The sequence below is a fragment of the Xenopus laevis genome, chromosome 7S (genome assembly GCF_017654675.1).
Source record: "Xenopus laevis strain J_2021 chromosome 7S, Xenopus_laevis_v10.1, whole genome shotgun sequence".
Taxonomy (NCBI): domain Eukaryota; kingdom Metazoa; phylum Chordata; class Amphibia; order Anura; family Pipidae; genus Xenopus; species Xenopus laevis.
In genome coordinates, this window is record NC_054384.1 from 70,997,419 (window position 1) to 71,020,188 (window position 22,770).

Consider the following 22,770-nt stretch of genomic DNA (forward strand, 5'->3'; position numbering starts at 1 on the left):
GCCCCTATTTGAATGTAAATTTGAATGTGAGATTTATCACACCTCGACCAAGGAAACACCTAAAACCTAGCGAGTTCAAGGTACAGGTCAATGACAGAGGTCCATTGAGCCATTTGTATGGAGCTACTAATGCAGGAACCAATAAAATTGGTTTTTAAACCAATTGCATCACACTGCGTCAATCAGGGTTTATAATGGGACTTTAAGATCAAAGAACTATCTTGCTGGATCTTTTACAGGATCAACAACTTTGTCAGGATGTGTGCAACAAATATGAAATCATCACAAACATACCAAAACATCCCAAATTATACTGGACTGTGTCTAAATTTATTTTCAACTCTATATATGAATACAGCTCATAAATACCACATTGAAAAATATAATGGGGAAGTGTGGCATATTAATCAAGTGGTAATAGCTGCGTTAAGTGCACTTCCCGAGATGGGAACTTCACAGCTCTGTTTACTTGTGTGGGATTTTTAAGGGTATTTCCCAAAGGGTGAACTTGTTTAGTTTTTACATTTGGTAAATATACCTTAATGGGTTATTTAAAGGAGAACTAAACTCTAAAAATGAATATGGGTAAAAATGCCATATTTTATATTTTGAACTTATTGCACCATCCTTAAGTTTCAGCTTCTCAGTAGCAGCAACGATCCAGGATTTCAAACATGCCACAGGGGGTCACCATCTTGGAAAGTGTCTGTGACACTCACATGCTCAATAGGCTCTGAGCAGCTGTTGAGAAGCTAAGCTTAGGGGTCGCAAATTATCAAACAGGTTGGCCCATAATATAAGTTGACGCTTATTATTAAATTCTGATGCTAGTTGCACTGGTTTCTGGATTTCTATGTGTACTGTATATTGTGAGTGGGTCCCTAAGCTCAGTAAGTGACAGCAGCACAGAGCATGTGTAGTGAATCAGCAGAAAAGAAGCATCTTTGAAGACACAGATATTTACTGCTAAAGGGCTGTGGGTGCCTTGGGCTGTTACAGAAGCCCAAAACATAATGTACAGTATTTCTAGCCTACTTCTTTAGTTAGGCATTAGTTCTGCTTTAAGGAGAACAATAGCCTTTTGGCAAGAGATTCGCCTTTTAGTTGATACACAGGACTGTTGTGTGGCCTTAGTCCAACAGAGCAATACAAACTAAACAGGGAAACTTGGGTCAGAAAACTGATAAGCTGAGGGGTTTTTTTTAAACACAGACACTAAATGATATCAGAATTTTAGCATATTTCTGGGAAATGCTAACAGGCGTGTAGGCTTTTACTGGCCTTATCTTGTTACCACAAGACCTAATGAACAAAGATATAGATGGGATGGGATTATATACTGGAATGTACACCTGCAATATTACTATGTGTTCCAAGCAAAATCCACCAGCACAGGATTCCAGGCTGCTATAAAAGAAGGTTTCATTTATTTATTTTTTTTGTTTTAGCATCAAACGTTATGTGGTACTACATTTTTGTTTCATATTGTGCACCTATCTACTTTATAAAACACTAAAACAAGAGTGAAAACATTCTTCAAAAAATATGTTATAACAATATAAATACAAATAAATATCTTTTTTTCTAGTGTGCAAAATTATTGTGCAAAGTGAAATGTTTATATATATATATATATATATATATATATATATATATATATATATATATATATATATATATATATATATATATATATATATACAGTATATATATATATATATATATAGCTCAAGGTGATATATACAAACACTCAAGGACAAACTGCCATCTACATTTTTGCCTTATTTAACACAATTAAATCGTGAAGAAAATCCGAACTTTACGACTTTTTTAGATTTGATGGTCGATAACTTTTTCAGATTATCATCTGAAAACCACAAATCATTTGGATTGTTATATGAACCCCAGTGCAGATCATGATATCTTCCAATTGTAAAAGGGACATCTGCTATTGACTTCTACATGGCCTCGGCAGGTTTGAGATGGAGTTCTTTTTTCTTTTTTTTCTTTAGCAGCCTCAGGGTTTAATAATTCTCTAAAAATTCTATTTATTTTTCCAAATGATAAAATGGTCTTTTTCCCTTTAAAACTCCAACCAGAAAATTTGGACATTAGTAAATAACCCCCCTGAACAAGGAAATCCAAGTCTGTCTTGTCTTTATTCCATAAATGGGCTAATGCCAAGATAATGAAGGTGCAGCTTATTTTTAAGAATGCAGACGTTTGCAGGAGAGTTTCTATTAGGATACAGTAAAGGATGTATTTGAGGAGATGTTGTAGAGAGGTCTTTTTCTCATTTATGTCACTTAGTTTTCCAACTAATTCTCATTGCTTAATAGGTATACAGCATTTGTACGTTGTGCTCTTTGATGCGTTGTGGTTTAATTACAAACACCGGTTTAGGAGAATCTTAGAGATTGTTCAGTCCAATCTAAATTGTCCCTCAAATATGACCCCCCCCCCCATTCCTTACATATTATATGATCTCCAACAGTTGAACATCCCCTAGGGTTGGAACATTGACCCGAAAATCACAGAGAACCTGACTGAATGGGCTAAATGCTGCAGTAAATGGAAGTGAAGAGTGAAACCCTTCATTTATATTAGTCCAGGATCCTTGCAAGACCTCCTTCTGTACTTGGGGGTTACTGTTGTCCCTGGGAATCCCATCCTGTGTAAGGTAGTCTTTTATGTGGGTTATTTCTGGATCGTCACTTTCAGAACTATTCTGGTTTTTCTTAGGTTCAGATTGCCTTCGGTATCCTAACCTGGAATCACTGATATTTTTACTGCAGTTATCATCTCTGACATCATTTATATTCTCTTTATAAGAGACCTCCTGAATGCTGCAGCTACGTTTGAGACACGGGGAGCCTGTGGATAAACTGATCCCACTGTCCTCACCCTGATTTTTTGGAAACTGCATTTTGCAAGTGGCATCTCCATTTAGGCGGGTCTCTTTACATTTAGAGTTTGATTCTGCCAATTCAACACCACTATCATCTATACAGAGAATCGAAGATGTTGATTGAAGTGCTGAGTTCTTCAGAGTAAGCATCTGGCTTCCAAAACCACTGTCTCCACTGCTACGCAAAGGAGAATTCCTAGGCTCCATCATGAGGCGATCGATAAATTCATCTTCCCACCTTAAGGAGTCAGTGCAATTGGAAATCTGCATTGGTGGTTTCTCCATCCAGGAGCGACTTCTCATAATACGAGTCTTCTGGAGACAAGAAAAATTTGCATTAGGTTTTATTGGAAAGTGTTTTTGTAGCTTAATCTGGTGTGCCTTAGTACAGTATACATCCATAAAAAATGTACTCATACTGGGTTAGTGAACTACTCCATAGTGAACTAGCAAAGGATTAAGAATAAAATACTTGCTGACACCTGTGGTGTTTGTTTATAGAACTTAAAGAGGTGGTCGCCTTTAAATAAACTTTTAGTATGTTATACAATGGCCAATTTGAAGCAACTTTTAAATTGGTATTCATTATCTATTTTTTCAGAGTTTTTTAATTCTTTGCCTTCTTCTGATTCTTTCCAGCTTTTAAATGGGGGTCACACTGACCCCATTTAAACACAAATGCTCTGTAAGGCTACTCATTTATTGTTATTGATACTTTTAATTATTCATATTTCCATTCAGGGCCTCTCCCATTCATATTCCAATTCCTTATTCAAATTAATGCATGGTTGCTAGGGTCATTTGGACCCTGGCAACCAGATTATTGAAACTGCAAACTGGAGAGCTACTGAATAAAAAGCTAAATAACTAAAAAAGACACAAATAATAAAAAAACAATTGCAAATTGTCTCAGAATATCACTCTCTACATCATACTAAAAGTTAACTCAAAGGTGAACAACCCCTTTAAGTAATGTGCACTTTATTTTGCTATATGAGAGCTTTTTGCTATTGAAAACTTACCAGGGCTTTTGGGGTCTTCACTGTTCCCCGAACATACAAACAGATAATGATGTTGACAAATATTAGAATGGTTACAAATACAAGTATAGCAGTAGCCAGCACCAGCAGTGTACTCTTATCCAACTCTGGAAAAGATGAAGAAAGGTATATATATATAGTTAGATGCAAAATGAAAAAACAGATAGTTTTACAAAATGACACTGAATATAAATAGTCTTCCTTATTACTAAGGCTATTCACTCACTGCTCACTGATTTTCTTCTTCCTTCTTCCAAGTCTTTCTTCCTTTGTTCCTTCGTTATTTTTCTACTTTTTCTAAAATGCTAACCTGTTAACCTTTCCCATATTTTTCTCTCCCCCCCCTTTTCTCTACTTTATTTCTTCTTTTCTTTATGATCATAATAAACCCATGTTTTTGAAAATGTATGCACTTGCTCAGAATGAGTTGCTAATGAAACATGAGACCAGGGAATGGGAATTGACTAATTCACTTCCATTATATTTTACTATCATTTTACTTAGCTTTGGACTGCTCCCACAACTCCCCTTGAAAATATACTGTATGTATATTTAGACCCGAATTCTAAATACCAGAGTGGGGTCCCCATAACAGTGCTAGAGTTATATTTTGTTTCTATTGATGGCCAAGGAGAATTGATTCCTACAAATCTCCTTAGTCATCACTAGGGATGTAGCGAACGGCGGAAAAAATGTTCGCGAACATATTCGCGAACTTGCGTCAAAAATGCGAACGGTTCGCGAACGTCGCGAACCCCATAGACTTCAATGGGAAGGCGAATTTTAAAAGCTAGAAAAGACATTTCTGGCCAGAAAAATGATTTTAAAGTTGTTTAAAGGGTGCAACGACCTGGACAGTGGCATGCCAGAGGGGGATCAAGGGCAAAAATGTATCTGAAAAATACATTGTTGACACAGCGCTGCGTTTTGTGCTGTAAAGGGCAGAAATCACACTACGTCACTCAGGTGATGTTTCTGGACACGGAATGTGAAAAAGCTCACACAGCTAGGTGGCACTTGGTTAAAGACTGGGCAAACAATGCCTGCAAGGGCAACGTATACAGTAGTGGGTACGGAATATATTATTGCTGCTGTAAAAACATCACTCAGGTGATGTTTACGGACACGGAATTATTATTGTTATTTAGACAGAATGTGAAAAAGCTCACACAGCTAGGTGGCACTTGCATACCTCCCAACTGTCCCTCTTTTGACCACTCAACCCCCTGTCCCTCTTTTGTACTGGAAAGTCCCTCTTTTCTCTGAACTGAACAGCCAGAAAAAAAACAGTTTCTAACTTAATTAGCTTTTGGCAGAGAGCTCAGAACAGCTAACAGGTGCAAATAAGATACTTTGTAACAATTTTGACTCTGGTTGGTGCTGGTAGTGGTGAACTACTAGGAGGAGCAGCACACCAGTCCCTCTTTTCTCTGAACTGAACAGCCAGAAAAAAAACAGTTTCTAACTTAATTAGCTTTTGGCAGAGAGCTCAGAACAGCTAACAGGTGCAAATAAGATACTTTGTAACAATTTTGACTCTGGTTGGTGCTGGTAGTGGTGAACTACTAGGAGGAGCAGCACACCAGTCCCACTCCCCAACACAGCTAGACTAATAGCACTGGGCTCTTACAGTAGCAAAGTAAAAAAAACAAAAAAGAAAATAAAAGCAGTCCTTACAAGGACTATTGGGTTATTACAGCAGTCAGCAGATGAGATCAGAAGCAGTGCCCACAGCAGCTACATACAGAGCACTGCAGTAGAAGGTAGATTACTAGTCAGCAAAGCTACCTAACCTAAAATGTCCCTCAAATCCCTGCAGAGTTCTGTCCCTACAATACAGAGCAGTATCAAGTAGATTACTAGCCAGCAAAGTTACTATCAACTGTCCCTCAAATCACTCAACAGCTCTCTCCCTACACTAGCTCTTCCAAGCACACACAGGCAGAATGAAAAAACGCTGCAGGGCTTCAGTTTATATATGGAAGGGGAGTGGTCCAGGGGGTGTGGGGGTGGTCCAGGAGGGAGAGCTTCCTGATTGGCTGCCATGTATCTGCTGGTCTGGGGTGAGAGGGCAAAAATAAGCGCCAGCTAAGGCGAACCCAAATTGGCGAACGTCGCGCGACGTTCGCGAACATTCGGCGGACGCGAACGGTCGATGTTTAGATTAGTTTGCGGGCGAACAGTCCGCGACATCCCTAGTCATCACGGCACTTTGTCAAAAATTGTTAATAATTATAATAATAAAGCTCAGTTTTACCTTCCTCTGGCAGATAGACACATGTCTCTGGAGAAAGAATACCATTGTTCAGTCTAGAGGTGATTTTGAGTTGCATTGCCACACAGTACTCCCTCCCTGGGATCAGGCTATGTATATGGAACATTGTCTTGTTCTTTTCCTCTATACTCTGCATGATAAGACAAAAAAAACTTACTTTGCCACAATACTTTATGTTTCATTGCTGGGAGAAATATATTAATATGCAGACATGTCAATTTCAATTGCCACAGAGGACTGAAATAAAATATAAAGAGTGAATAAAATCAGTGTAACTATTATGGATTGTATATATGTACACTCGACAGAAGGAAAAATACAAAATGTAGGTCATTATTACATCTTTTACTATTTCTAAATGAATCACCCTATACACGCATATTCAAATTTTAAGGGCTACTGATGCATTCCAGGTTTTTACAGGGAATTTACTGGCTGTTTGATACTGAATACTTTCTGCCATCCCTACCTCCTGGCCTTTAGTTACTTGCCCAAGCCAATGTCAGTGGGCATGGAGGTATGTCAGCGAGCAGCTTAGACATTAGGCTGATAACATTTAAATATTTATTTTTCCTTTATTAGTTGTTACTCATAATGGTACATATTCAATGAGTATGGCTTTGGACTTACCGTAAGGTTATCTGCAGTTCTACGTAGACGTACAATGTACTTGCTGTTATGTGGGAACAGGTCAGCATAATGCAGTATGAAGTTACCAGCCTGGGTCTCAGGGACACTAACATCAACCATAAGTGAACTGCCATCCACATGCAGCGAGAATGAGGGCGCAGGCAGAGTGACTGAAAAGAAACCATATTATAGGCACATTAGTTAGGCACACTGCAGCATTGCACCTTCATTTACTATTTTTACACTGCTGTTTTTGTTATTTGTTTAAAAGGTTATAGCAATTACATGTTAGATATATTTAAGAGTGTACACTGTTATGTTTATTTCAAGGCAATGCACTGCTTGTAGGCTTGCACCTCATCACTGTCTCTGTGGGATCTGTCTGCTGCTGAACCAAATCAGCCGTTTTTGGCTTTGAATACAAAAAAGTCTTTATGACAATTTGGCTGTATACAAATAAAATTTTATATGAAAACAGATGGAAATCGAGACAATGGCATCATCTGGGAGAATAAATGTGTAGCATACAGCTGTTTACCTTTTTAAAATGTAAGGGTTTTTGACAAAGTTGCAGTAAGTAGCAGTTGCACTGTAACTGTTTGGTTAGTTTGTGAGGACGCAGGTCAGGGTCAAAAGCCAACAAACTGAACAGCTACTGTGTGTCCCATATGCCCCCCCCCTTCTAGGCATTGACTGTCTAACATGTTAGAGAGCTGCAAAGTAGTGCTCTGGATATTATGTTAGACATCCAGTTACTCCAGTCTTTATAGATTACATGTTTAGGCTAACTAACTATATTAGCATTAGCATTTATTAACATTTATTTTATTTTGCACAGCCTATCTATTTTCCCAGTTTCATTTTTACACTGAACTGTTCCTTTAAACCAAATCCAATCATATTTAAGTAGCAGAGGGTAATTTTAGTGCTTGGGAAGGCTACCTAACCCATTTCTTGCCAGAAACAAAATGCCAAGAAATATCTTTGCCTCTCACTAGTTGCAAGATGGGAATGTGAAGTGCTTATTCCTACTGCATAATATACTGCTGCTTCGAGAACAAGAACACTGAATTCAAAGGGGAAACTGGGAATGTAATTATCTACTGTGCAAGGACTGGACATGGAGTAGCTTCAATTTCCCCCTTCAACTTCTATTATGACAACACCCGCATAATGCCTTTACCTATCTAAGGATGCTGAGAGGTATAGTTCAAAACTGGCTTTGGGCTGCAGGATGAACTCTGGAAGTTGCTGAAGTTCAGGGTTTGGGTAGGATCTAGTGCTCACTGAGAGTAATGAGTAAAGGCACATCATCCCTCCCCACCACTTAACAATAGGAGATCAGTTTGCTTCTCTAGCACACTGTGCAACAGAAAGAACCGGGTATAGGCACCCCAAGCAAGGGGGAGAACCGATAGCCCAAGCACATCATATAGTGAGAGACATTGGTTGAGGCACCACAAGCACATAATACAGTGAAGGCTGTCAGTACTGACACTCCAGACACAATTTGTACAATAAAAGACAATGTTTAATGAATAGGGAAGGTGCATATGACACTTGACACTTCATTTTTTTAAGGATGCACCTCAAATTCTGCTGTCCCATGTACCCTCCTATTTATCCTTTTGCTCTCTTAGTAGTTTCTCAGCTGCAGGTTCAACTACTGTGTTCCTCATTTTCAATTTGTCTCTCTCTTTTTATACTGCTTTCCTCCATCATCTATACATTCTATTTTTTTACCCTATTTTCTCTTGTTTCTTAGCTTTTTCCCACTTAAAATGCGAGTTCTGGTCCCGCCACGAGGGGATTGGCTAGACTGCAGGAAGCTTTACATCTCTTCCACAAGCCTAGCCAATCATCTTGAGGCTCTACTCGAGGCTCGACTTGAGACTTACACCTTGAGGGGGAAAAAAGGAAGTAAAGCTCTTTTGTTTTCTTCTCTGCCAGGTTTGGAAAGGCTTAGCCTTCCCTAGCCTTAATGAAAATCTGCCCATGTTAAGTAGTATCACAGTCATGGCGCTGGCATAATTCAATTCATGTAGGCTGTGGTGTTAGAATTGGTGTGGGCTCCCTTTCTTGCACCCAAATACCTATGCTACAATCACCACCTGTTTCATAATAACCTTATTAATAAAGTTCAACCCGTGAAGAATATATTGTTTGCCTCATTGCATTACAGTTTTATACTTCAGTGGTTAAATATATAATTACTATAGAAAACCACATAGTTTTCTCCCTAGTCATTCAAGCAGACTGTCTCTATTTAGTGAATAAGAACAATATAATACTAGACGAATGCCACCTACTGAGAATGCTGCATTGCTTCTGAATCTGTAGCCAGACTGGAATTAATATTTCCTGTTAAAGACATGCTGTTAACAGTTAGGCCTCAATTTATTTATTACTGTATGTCCTTCCAGGTACAATGCACAAAAGCTAATAGGACTTTCCCTACCCTGCAAAAACTGTGCTCCCTTTTAGTTTGCAGTAGAAGTACCTTCTTGGTTTCCGTATCTTTGAGTCCGTACCCAATGTGAGGTCTGGTTTCCGAGAATGCTACGGACTCTTCCAAAATATCCAATACCCAAGGGCAGAGTCTCATTTGTCAGGTTGCATGAAAGATGGTGAGTGAGAAAGCAGTGGGGAGCATCATGCCATAATTTTGTACCATAGCTGATAGGAAAAGTATGCAAGAACATATTATCAATTGCTTGCTGTGTTTGCACAGTTCTGTATAACTTGTGTGTGCAGAGTGACAGGTTGGGTAGCAAAACAAGCACATCTATCATCTATAGATGAAACTAAACATGGGATTCATATAAAAAAATCCTTTAAAGGGGTTGTTCCCCTTTGAGATAACTTTTAGTATGATGTAGAGGGTGATATTCTGAGACAATTTGCAATTGGTTTTATTTTTTTTTTATTGAAGGTTTTTGAGTTATTTAGCTTTTTATTCAGCAGCTTTTCAATTTGCATCTTAACCAAACTGGTAACTAGGATCCACATTCCCTAGCAACCATGAATTGATTTGAATAAGAGACTGGTATATGAATAAGAGAGGGCCTGATTAGAAGGATCAGTAATAAAAAGGAACAATAATAATAAATTTGTAGCTTTACAGAGCATTTGTTTTTTTTAGAAGGGAGTCAGCGATGCCCATTTGAAAGCTGCAAAGAGTCAGAGGAAAAAAAGCAAATTACTAGAAAACTATTAAAAATAAATAATGAAAACCAATTGAAAAGTTGCTTAGAATTCTAATAAAAAAAATATAACATAATAAAAGTTACCTCCAAGGTGAACCACCCCTTTAAGGACTTAAAAAACACAGACTTAAGCATTTAAGAATTAAGCAATTAATTGGTAAACTGCTGAACTATAAGGGATCTATTTATTAAAGATTAAGTATTGTTTTCTCTAAAAATCTGTTTTTTTTACTAAAATAACTCAAATATTCTGAGATTTATTATGCCCCAAAGTAATGAAAAAATCTAAACCCCAAAATACTTTAGCTAAAACCTGGTGAGTTCATGTAAAAGGCAATGCCAGAGGTCCCTTTAACCTTTTGAAGATGTTTTTTGCCTTCACGATTTTTGGGTGTTTTGGGGTGTTTGGAAGACTGCTCCCCCTGAGGTGCCCAAAGCAGTGCAAAACTATACCCCATGCCAAGGATAATGAACCATAATTGCTGAACAAATTAATTTTTGTAAAACACGGTGATTAACTCAACCACAGTCAATCAGATTGAGATTGTTACTGTGGGTTGTTAATGTTATGATTTTTTTTGTTTCCTTATTACATACATTGGGTAAGAAGTAATACAAACATGTATGTTTCATGGATATTTTATATCCATTTAGTAAGGTTTGCATTTTCCATATTTCCAAGTAACACCGGTATATACTGTGTATTATATATGTGCTGCAATATAATACATGTTAAGCATAATAATGATGTGTTAATAGATTAAATAATGTTATACAGTTGCACTAAACTCTTACCTGTAATACTGCACTTCATAAAGGATCCCCTCTGCAGCAGGATTTCCAGGGGACCACAGTAAGGTATGAGAGTAGAACTGTAGATCAAAATGTACATCCTCAGGGGCTGGTGGGATTCTACCTAGAAAACAAAAAAATTACTGTTTAATGATTTTGCCCTGGAGTATTCCCTAGAGCAAGGGTACAACTTGTATTGTGTTGTGTCCAAATACAGTTCTTACATGAACATTATGGATCACATACAAATGCTTGTTTTAGGCACTGCTCTGGAAGTGCACTCTAGGTAGAAAAACATGGCAATTTGTATTGCTTTTTTGCACAGTGCACCAGGCTAGTGAATGAGGTCTTCTGTCTTCTACACTGAAATGTATTCAAGATTTTAAGTTTCAGCAATAATTCCAAGTTATTCACAATAATGTTTAAACAGTATAACAGTTCCATTAGCGGTGAGAAACACTATAAAATAAGCACAATTTGAAACCTGGCAAAAGTCAATTATTATTAATACGCATTGCTATTTTTACAGGTACAGGGTCGGATTGGGGGGCCTGGGGCCCACCAGGACCACCCTACTGAGGCGCCGCTCGAGGTGCACACACGCATCAAGGCGCGAACGAAACGCATACGTGAACTGCGCCACCCGGCGTGCATGTGAGTACGGCGTAAAAATTATTGAAAATATGGGGAGAGGGGGTCTGGCCCGGCTGGGGCCTATGAGGGTTGGGCCCACCGGGTTTTTTCCCGGTGTCACCGGGCCAGTCCGACACTGTACAGGTACTGCGTGTATATATATATATATATATATATATATATATATATATATATTAATCAAAAAAGTCCAGACAACATGCTTGTTGTAAAAAAAAGTTAATTTTTATCAAGCAAGATTTACTTCTTGTTACAACAAGCAAGTTGTCTGGACTTTTTTGTTTATTATATAATGTGTCCACGTATGGACTAAGTCACGGACTGGGATTGGACTCCACTCCTTTTGTAGTGCCTGGCTAAGACATCCACACATGCTACAGAAACTGTGGGCAATATGGTAACTTCTAAACTGCACAACTATTGAAAGTTCTCTTTCCAAAGTAAAGCGGTGCTACTCGATATGTACACTGCAGTTTTACCATTTGATCATTGGCCTAATCCATCAGTAGGGATGTAGCGAACTGCCGATTTGGTGTTCGCGAACGCCGTTCGCGAACACCGGCAAAAAATGCGAACGTTCGCGAACAGTTCGCGAACTTCGAACACCCGCTAAAATCGTTCGATTCGAACAATCGAAGGATTTTAATCGTTCGATCGAAGGATTTTCATTCGAATCGAACGATCGAAGCCATTCGATCGAATGCTTTTCATTCGATCGAATGCTTACAATCGTTCGAACGAATGGAAATCGTTCGATTTTTAGCGGTCGAAGGAATTCGAATGGTCGAACGATCGAACGCGAACTCAAAATGCGAACGTTCCTAAACGTTCGCGAACATTCGGCGGACGCGAACGGTCGAAGTTCGCGCGAACTAGTTCGCGGGCGAACAGTTCGCTACATCCCTATCCATCAGATTATCAGATCTATCGGTTTTGGTCATACATGTATGTGGCAGAACTGCACATGATCTGTTCATTTGGCTTGTACCTGAAATGATAAGATTGCTCAGGACCTGGTTCTTGTGTGAACAGCTTAAATATCCAATTGTTTAGTTATGAAACCACTCCTGCTGCTATAAAGATGACGTATCTAGTGTGTGGTACTAAGGCAATAATAACTTTGGATTTCTTCTCAGCAAACTGTAATCAAATATAGCAAGTGTAGTATTTTAGCTATTCTAGTTCTAGTACCTTTTCTTCAACATTTTAGTTGTTTAAACTTAATAGCAGATAAGCCTGTTTGGACAAATTTTTCTTTTTTTTAATTTTAGCCTTAAATAATCAGCACACCATGAGAACAGCTTGTTGTGGGCATAAGGTTATTCATTTTCTTGATATTTTGTCAACATGTTTGAATTGGTGCTGCCATGTTATTACTGTTTATAGGAATGCCTGATAATTAACAAGAGCAAAAGCATCACCTTAGTAACAGAACAAATGGCAGCTACCACACTTATGTATAATGACCGTGCTCATTATTATGAATGCTTTTTTTTACTGAAGGAGAAGACCTTGGGCTTGGCCTGGAGTGCAGTATATCTGTTACATAGATTCTGCCCTGTCCTTCACTCTTAATATCCAGTCACATATTAAATCTTGTCAATTTCAAAATACGATCATTTATCACCCCATATGCTGCCAAAATTCTTATTCACTCTCTCGTCATATAACGTCTTGACTGCTGTAGCTATCTATTAATTGTCTTTCCCCGCCAGAGACTCCAGTCACGTCTATAATGAACACTGCAGCCAGGCTTATACACCTCAGCAACCATTCCTCCTCTGTCATGTCACTCTGCCAGTCCCTGCATTGGCTTCTGCTACCAAAATAAAATTCAAACTAATGACCCTGACATTCAAAGCACTTCATAACTCTGCCCCTCCCTACATCTCTGAACTCATCTCTGTCTGTCTTTCTCCCAACCTTTCTGGTTTCAAAAGGGCTCTTACAACACACTTATTTAGGGAAGCCTACCCTCACTCTGTTTAGCTACCAAATGCAATACCTATATGCTACATCTCTCACCTGCTTATTTTTTATCTTGCCCACTCCCACACCTTGTGTCTCATACTCTTGCCCTTTAGATTGTAAGCTCTTTTGCACAGGGCCTTCCTCATCTTTTGTACTGGCAATGGTTGTTATGTATGTAATTCTGTATGTTCTATGTATGTAATTCATAGTGATTTCATGTGATACTGTATGTATTAATTAACCTATTAATTTCCCATGACAGCTGGTCAGTTTTTTTCTCAGTAGTTACGCCCCTGATGTAAGCCCAAGCCCTAGCTTCTAGCTGTGAAGAATGTGTTAAGCATGGGGGTGGCTGGTAACTTCCCTCTGCTTGATTCTTATAGAAGGGTTAGGGAAGTGAGAAGAAATATTCTGCGTCAGTGAAACATCATGGGACTTTCCGAAAAAGCACAGCATTTGCCATAGGTCATACTAGCATTATGGTGACCATCAGGTTCTCTCAAGCTGTAGTCAAGCTTGTCTCACTTCCCAGTAATTTTTCTCAAGTCACTTGAATATGGCATGCAATCAGAGTAAATGTTCTGTTCCATATTTTGTAAATGTTGCAGCAAAGGGACTTATTAAAGATAAGTGTGGTTTTAAAAGGAAAATGCAAAATGCATTGCAGAAATGACCATGTATTTCTTCATATAGCACCAGTGATTGCAGTGATTCATACATTCATATCTGTCCCTGACCCAGAGGAGTAAATTATAGTCCCTATCACATTCAAAAATGATTTAAACTGCCTGTATGTTTTTGGGAGATGCAGAGGAACCCATGTAGACATGGTGTGAACATGCAAATGTCTTGCATGTAATGCCCTTGCTGGAGTATTATAATCAGTTGCTAAATAATCTCATGTATTATTAGACATGTATGCCTTGAGGTCCTGTTCCGTTTTATGGTCACAGACCTTATTAATGACTTCTAATATTGTAATATTTTACACAAAGGGAACACAATTCCCCATATTAAAACAGTGATCTCCAAACAATTATAAACATATGTGCTGCTTTTCCAGGTCAAAGACACGATCGATCGGGGTAAATTCACTAAGCGCCGAAGCGCCGAACGCTAGCGTTAATTCGCTAGCGTTAATTCGCTAGCGTTAATTCGCTAGCGTTTGGCATTTTCGTTACTGCGCAAATTCACTAATGAACGCTGGCGTAGTTTCGCTAGTGTTACTTCGCACTCTTCCGCCAGGCGAATTTTTGCTAGCGACGTAACTACGCAAATTCACTAACTTGCGCAGTGTACTGAACGCTACCTTTTACGCTAGACTTCCTTTGCCACCTCAGACCTGGCGAAGCGCAATAGAGTAGATAGGGATTGTTTCAAAAAAAGTCCCAAAAAACGCTGGCGTGTGATAGGCTGAAAAAGATCGAAATTTTTTTTGGGGCTCCCCTCCTTCCCCCCTACATTTCCTGACTCATGGCAACTTACCTAGACAGTGGGCACATGTGTAGGGCAAAATAAAAATTTTATTTGCTGATTTGAAGGTTTTCTAGGCATTTGTAGTGCTGATACGTATTCCTCCATTGAAATTTGAATTTCGCGCCGTATGCAAATTAGCCTTCGCTAGCGTAACTTCGCTTTACATAGCGAATCAACGCTAGCACATCTTCGCAACCTTACGCTTCCCCTGAGCGCAACTTTGGATTTTAGTGAATTTGCGGAGCGCTGGCGAAACTACGCCTGGCAAAGTGCGGCGAAGTTTCGCCTGCCGAAACTACGAATGTTAGTGAATTTGCCCCAAAGTCTTCCTCAGGTATGTGGGACTCCTCCAAGAAGAAAACACTGGACTTTATTGTCACTTTCAGTAAATTGTTGAAAAAGTTAGCTGTCTCTTTTCAGTAGCCATTAAAAAAGTTATGTTACTTTAACATTACCCCACCGTGTGAAAGACTGGGGACAGCTACAAGGGTTACACTAAATGCCTTGCAAGTAAATGCAATCCACACTAAAGGAATCATACAGCTCAAGCTACCAAAGCACTGATATTACATAACTCCCATTCTCCCAACATTTTGGAAATAAAAAGAGGGACAAAAAAAGTTGCCGCTTGTAGCAAATTTTTTTGACCACACCCATTTTTGGGGCCATGCCCCCTAATTACCATGTTAATGTTACAAAATTTAGCAAGGTTATAAAAGCTATTATAAAAGTTATTTCTATATAAATATTTCTGTGTTTTTTTTCCAGTTATTACAGTTTAGCTAATGAAGGTGAATTTCCCTTTAAGCTGTGAGTCTAACTTTTCCCAAGGGACCTGTTATCTTATATTGTTACAATTACTTATTGGCTTATCTAGATTGCTTTACTAGATACATTGAATTGTTACAAATGTATTTTATCTTCTGTTGTGGCTGTTCTGGGCTCTCTGCCGAAAGCCAATTAAGTTAGAAACTTTGTTTTTTTTTTCTGGCTGTTCAGTGCAGAGACCAACGGGACTTTCCAGTACAAATGAGGGACTGCAGGTTGAGCTGTCAAAAGAGGGATTGTCCCTCTAAAAATGGGAAAGTTTGGAGGTAGTGTTTGGGGTACTGACTTTATGGTAAAGAGGACCTTGTCCAAAAGACCTTACAATCTATAAGATAAATAATAAAAACCAATACAAAGATAAAATAATAAAAAATAATTAAAGGGGGGACTGCCCCTTTAATATTAAAGTCCAGCAAAACATTATTTGAGCATAGATAATGGTATGTGCATATTTGCATTTATTTCTAAGTTTGTATGTTGCAATCCCCAGTGGTAAAACAGTAGTAAAACACCCCTCGCTGTATTCCAGTTCCCCCAGTAACTGAACTACACAACTGCTTGTTTTAATCGGCAAGAATTCTTCAAGGGAACACTTAGATATATGAGACACCTTCAATTTTTTTTTTCTTTAGCTGGTTAATATAACAAGCACTCTCAGGGGCAGATTTACTAAGGGTCGAATATCGAGGGTTAATTAACCCTCGATATTCGACTAGGAACTAAAATCGTTCGACTTCGAATATCGAAGTCGAACGATTTAGCGCTAATCCTACGATCGAACGAACGAATAATCCTTCGATCAAAAAAACGCTGGCAAGCCTATGGGGACCTTCCCCATAGGCTAACATTGACTTCGGTAGCTTTTAGCTGCCGAAGTAGGGGGTCGAAGTTTTTCTTAAAGAGACAGTACTTCGATTATCGAATGGTCGAATAGTCGAACGATTTTTAGTTCGAATCGTTCGATTCGAAGTCGAAGTAGTAGTCGAAGGTCGAAGTAGCCCATTCGATGGTCGAAGTAGCCAAAAAAACACTTCGAAATTCGAAGTTTTTTTAATTCGAATCCTTCACTCGAGCTTTGTAAATGTGCACCTTAGTGTAATCTTGCTTCTAAGGTAACTGGGAATTTGAACGTGTTATTTTCGTAAAGTGACTGAATGCAGGTGGCACAGCAGAACAACATGGTTTGTGTGTGACTGTTATTGCATAGCCCCCATATCATTGTTGTATGGTGCATTGTTCAAGTAATAGACGTAAATATATGACTGAGGGTTTAGTGAGCAAGCACCAGTGTCGGACTGGCCCACTGGGAGACGAGAAAAACTCCCGGTGGGCCCAGGTGTCAGGGGGGCCCTCATGCTGCTAAACATTTGGGCTATTTCATGGCCATTCCCTATTTCTATGAGACAAAATAGAGACTAAATAGATGGAATAATAGATTATAGTATGTAAATAAAAGAGACTAAGAGAATAGAAATTGAGTGAGTAGAGGAAGAATAATAGTACTAAGAGTGGGCCCCTTGTCTAAGATTAATTGGTGGGCCCCTGGTCAAATGTTTTTGGGTGGGCCCCTGGTGTCCCAGTCCGACACTGGCAAGCACAGTACAGTAAATTTCACCCGGCACATTATGAATATACAAAGAGCACAGTTTGGGTTATACAATATGCAGAACCAATTACCTTTTTCTGTGGCCCCCAACCAAAGGAAGGCACTCAGACACAGCACAGTTCCAAGGAGAGAGGCACCCAGTACCGCCATAGATCTGCTCTCATCCCTTTAGTGAGTGTTCTCTTCTTGCTGGTGGCATGCACTAAGCTTAGAGCTCACACTTCCTTCTTGCTTTCCCCTCCCCAGAGAGGGGCAGGGAGTGTTTTCCTTCCCCACACTAGGAAATACCAGGGAACTATTCTGCAGTCTCTAAACACAGAACCTAAAAACTAGCAGCCAGGTACATTAGTTCTATTAATAGAGCACTGCTGTGCAAAGTGGGACACTGAAGCTAAACTTTCACAAGCGCTCAGTTTCATAACAACGGGTGTCTTGATACTTGATTGCTTCATCTTTCATGCAACACACTGCACCCTCCCCAAAGCAACCTGCTTCTCTCAGTGGCTGCAAGTCACCCCAGCAATCTCCCACGGGAATCACTGATCGACCTTGTACGTATGAATAAAAAAAAGGAATTTAACTCTTTGAGAGACTGGATATCTGGTAAAATATTTACCTCTAAAGGTAACTTGCATTTGGTTAGGCAGTTTGCCCAATTTGGCTAAATATATGAGGGTTCCCAGGCCCCCTTACAGTTGCAGACTCTGCTGTATGGTAGTTACACCGCTAGGGGCTGTTGTGACAGATAAACCTGGAATCCTGGTGGATTGAGGATTTTTTTTCCTGACTGGAAATTATTACCAGTTAGCAATAAAGAAACTGAAAAGACTCTTTTTCGCTTTCTGCTGATTGTTGGGGCAGTTGGCTTATACAAACAGAACAACAGAAAATGGCAGTGCATTTAGACTTTGGACTGTGAGACAATTGGTTGGGTACCAAATAGTAGGGATGTAGCGAACGTCGGAAAAAAAGTTCGCGAACATATTCGCGAACTTGCGCAAAAATGCGAGCGGTTCGCGAACGGTTCGCGAACCCCATAGACTTCAATGGGAAGGCGAACTTTAACATCTAGAAAAGACATTTCTGGCCAGAAAAATGATTTTAAAGTTGTTTAAAGGGTGCAACGACCTGGACAGTGGCATGCCAGAGGGGGATCAAGGGCAAAAATGTATCTGAAAAATCTGCCTGTGTGTGCTTGGAAGAGATAGTGTAGGGGGAGAGCTGTTAGTGATTTCAGGGACAGATGATAGTAAGTTTGCTGGCTAGTAATCTGCTTGATACTGCTCTGTATTGGAGGGACAGAAGTCTGCAGGGATTTGAGGGACATTTTAGCTTAGGTAGCTTTGCTGGCTAGTAATCTACTGTTCTCTTTAAACAACTGCCATACGTTGACCTTGTAGGCATTGTTTGCCCAGTTTTTTTGGACGCAGCCACTGAAGCACAGTTGCCATAAAAAATATGCATATAAATGCTGAAAATAGTAATTTTTCGCCATACGTTGACCTTGTAGACATTGTTTGCCCAGTTTTTTTGGTTGCAGCCACTGAAGCACAGTTGCCAGAAAAAATATGCCATATAAATGCTGAAAATAGTCATTTTTTGCCATACGTTGACCTTGTAGGCATTGTTTGCCCAGTTTTTTTGGTCGCAGCCACTGAAGCACAGTTGCCAGAAAAAATATGCCATATAAATGCTGAAAATAGTAATTTTTTGCCATATACGTTGAGTCAACGTATGGCAAAAAATGACTATTTTCAGCATTTATATGGCATATTTTTTCTGGCCTCTGTGCTTCAGTGGCTGCGGCCAAAAAAACTGGGCAAACAATGCCTACAAGGTCAACGTCGTTGACCTTGTAGGCATTGTTTGCCCAGTTTTTTTGGCCGCAGCCACTGAAGCACAGAGGCCAGAAAAAATATGCCATATAAATGCTGAAAATAGTAATTTTTTTGGTCGCAGCCACTGAAGCACAGTTGCCAGAAAAATTATGCCATATAAATGCTGAAAATATGCATTTTTTTGGTTGCAGCCACTGAAGCACAGAGGCCAGAAAAATTATGCCATATAAATGCTGAAAATATAAATTTTTTTGGTTGCAGCCACTGAAGCACAGAGGCCAGAAAAATTATGCCATATAAATGCTGAAAATATGCATTTTTTTGGTCGCAGCCACTGAAGCACAGTTGCCAGAAAAATTATGCCATATAAATGCTTAAAAAATATGCATTTTTTTGGTTGCAGCCACTGAAGCACAGAGGCCAGAAAAATTATGCCATATAAATGCTGAAAATATAAATTTTTTTGGTTGCAGCCACTGAAGCACAGAGGCCAGAAAAATTATGCCATATAAATGCAGAAAATATGCATTTTTTTGGTCGCAGCCACTGAAGCACAGTTGCCAGAAAAATTATGCCATATAAATGCTGAAAATATAAATTTTTTTGGTTGCAGCCACTGAAGCACAGAGGCCAGAAAAATTATGCCATATAAATGCTGAAAATATGCATTTTTTTGGACGCAGCCACTGAAGCACAGTTGCCAGAAAAAATATGCCATATAAATGCTGAAAATAGTCATTTTTTGCCATACGTTGACCTTGTAGACATTGTTTGCCCAGTTTTTTTGGTTGCAGCCACTGAAGCACAGAGGCCAGAAAAAATTAAACCAGTAGGGTTTGCACCCTAGTTTGTAACGGTGGCGGAGGGAGGAGGAGGACGCTAAAGGACAGCTGTGTGTGGAGTCATGAGGCTTGAAGAGAAGGACAGCTGCATAGAAGTCAGAACAAGTCTTCCGGCGTGCAGTAACCCTCCGAGATCCACCCCTCATTCATTTTAATAAAGGTCAGGTAATCGACACTTTTGTGACCTAGGCGAGTTCTCTTCTCAGTTACAATCCCTCCTGCTGCACTGAAGGTCCTTTCTGAGAGCACACTTGAGGCTGGGCAAGACAAGAGGTTCATGGCAAATTGTGACAGCTCTGGCCACAGATCAAGCCTGCGCACCCAGTAGTCCAGGGGTTCATCGCTCCTCAGAGTGTCGATATCTGCAGTTAATGCCAGGTAGTCCGCTACCTGCCGGTCGAGGCGTTCTTTGAGGGTGGATCCAGAAGGGTTGTGGCGCTGCCTTGGACAGAAAAACATTTGCATGTCTGACGTTACAGACTGGCCAAAGGGCTTTGTCCTTGCAGGTGTGCTCGTGGCAGGATTACTGGCACCTCTGCCCCTGGAATGTTGATGAGTTCCTGAAGTGACATCACCCTTAAAAGCATTGTACAACATGTTTTGCAGGCTGGTTTGTAAATGCCGCATCTTTTCGGACTTGTGGTATGTTGGTAACATTTCTGACACTTTATGCTTGTACCGAGGGTCTAGTAGCGTTGCGACCCAGTACAGGTCCTTCTCCTTAAGCCTCTTGATACGGGGGTCCTTCAACAGGCATGACAGCATGAAAGACCCCATTCTCACAAGGTTGGATGCAGAGCTATCCATCTCCGCTTCCTCATTATCAAGGACTGCATCATCCACGGTCTCCTCCCCCCAGCCACGTACAAGACCAGGGGTCCCCAAAAGGTCACCACTAGCCCCCTGGGAAGCCTGCTCCTGTTGGTCCTCCTCCTCCTCCTCCACAAAGCCACCTTCCTCCTCTGACTCCACTTCTGGCACCTCTCCCTGCGTTGCAGCAGGTGCCTGGGTTCGTTCTGGTGATTCCGACCAGAAATCGTGCGCTTCCAGCTCCTCGTCACGCTGGTCTACAGCCTCATCTGTCACTCGTCGCACGGCACGCTCCAGGAAGAAAGCGAAGGGTATTAGGTCGCTGATGGTGCCTTCGGTGCGACTGACCATATTTGTCACCTCTTCAAAAGGTCGCATGAGCCTGCAGGCATCGCGCATAAGCACCCAGTAACGGGGGAAAAAAATCCCCAGCTGTGCAGATCCAGTCCTACCACCCAGTTCAAAAAGGTACTCGTTGACGGCCCTTTGTTGTTGCAGCAGACGTTCCAACATAAGGAGCGTTGAATTCCAGCGAGTCTGGCTGTCAGAAATCAAACGCCTGACTGGCATGTTGTAGCGCTGCTGAATGTCAGCAAGGCGTGCCATGGCTGTGTAGGAACGTCTGAAATGGGCCGACACCTTTCTGGACTGGGTGAGAACGTCCTGGAATCCTGGGTACTTGGAGACAAAACGTTGGACTATTAAATTTAACACATGTGCCATGCAGGGCACATGTGTTAAATTGCCTAGTCTCAACGCTGCCAACAGATTGCTTCCATTGTCACACACCACTTTTGCGATCTGCAGTTGGTGTGGGGTCAGCCACCGATCGGCCTGTGACTGCAGAGATGACAGGAGTACAGATCCGGTATGGTTTTTGCTTTCCAGGCACGTCATCCCCAAGACAGCGTGACAACGGCGTACCTGGCACGTCGAATAGCCTAGGGGGAGCTGGGGGTGCACAGGTGTGGAGGAGGAGAAGGAGGACCCAGCAGCAGAGTAAGAAGAAGAAGAAGACGAGGTAGAGAGCGATGGAGGAGTAGAGGTGGTGGCAGAACCGCGTGCAATCCGTGGCGGTGACACCAACTCCACTGTTGTTGTTGAGCTACCCATTCCCTGCTTCCCAGCCATTACCAAGTTCACCCAGTGGGCAGTGTAGGTGACATACCTGCCCTGACCATGCTTGGAGGACCATGCGTCAGTAGTCATATGGACCTTTGGCCCAACACTAAGTGACAGAGATGCGGTAACTTGGCTCTGCACATGTTGGTACAGGTGTGGTATTCCCTTTTTAGAAAAAAAATTGCGGCTGGGTACCTTCCACTGCGGTGTCCCAATTGCTACAAATTTGCGGAAGGCCTCAGAGTCCACCAGCTGGTATGGTAAAAGCTGGCGGGCTAAGAGTGCAGACAAGCCAGCTGTCAGACGCCGGGCAAGGGGGTGACAGTCAGACATTGGCTTCTTACGCTCAAACATGGCCTTCACAGAAACTTGGCTGGTGGCAGATGACTGGAATGGGAACAGGTGGTCAAGGTGGAAGGCGGAGTGGAGGGTGGTTCAGACGGGTCAAGGAGAGCAGAGGTAGAGCAGTAAGATGCTGGACCAGAAGGAGTGTGGCTTTTAGTTTGCCTGTTGCCTTTGAGGTGTTGCTCCCAAAGTGCTTTGTGCTTGCCGCTCATGTGCCTTCGCATAGAAGTTGTACCTATGTGGCTGTTGGGCTTACCAAGGCTCAGTTTCTGACTGCACTCATTGCAAATTACAATGCTTTTGTCAGAGGCACACACATTAAAAAAATCCCACACTACTGACTTTTTGGAAGTGTGCGATCTGGCGGTAACAGTAGAAGTTGGCGGCATTGGCGGCAATGGCGGGTGCGTTGGCCGGCTGAACACAGGTG

The 22,770-nt window shown here is 40.8% G+C and overlaps 1 protein-coding gene across 3 annotated transcripts; it reads right to left on the reverse strand.

Moving 5' to 3' along the window:
- Positions 1 to 2,056: 2,056 nt before the first annotated feature.
- il10ra.S (interleukin 10 receptor subunit alpha S homeolog) lies at positions 2,057 to 17,821 on the reverse strand. 3 transcript variants are annotated; one of them, XM_041571372.1, is made up of 7 exons: positions 17,455 to 17,821; positions 10,855 to 10,975; positions 9,354 to 9,529; positions 6,854 to 7,023; positions 6,206 to 6,353; positions 3,931 to 4,055; positions 2,057 to 3,220 (listed from the first exon to the last, which is right to left on the reverse strand). In XM_041571372.1, exons 1-7 carry the CDS (start codon positions 17,531 to 17,533, stop codon positions 2,477 to 2,479), a joined length of 1,563 nt encoding a protein of 520 aa, XP_041427306.1. In that variant the 5' UTR covers positions 17,534 to 17,821; the 3' UTR covers positions 2,057 to 2,476. The 3 variants fall into 3 exon arrangements, with proteins under 3 accessions (XP_041427306.1, XP_018083262.1, XP_018083261.1); XM_018227773.2 differs by having other exon boundaries at positions 2,057 to 3,223; positions 17,455 to 17,819; XM_018227772.2 differs by lacking the exon at positions 9,354 to 9,529 and having other exon boundaries at positions 2,057 to 3,223; positions 17,455 to 17,541.
- Positions 17,822 to 22,770: the final 4,949 nt, after the last annotated feature.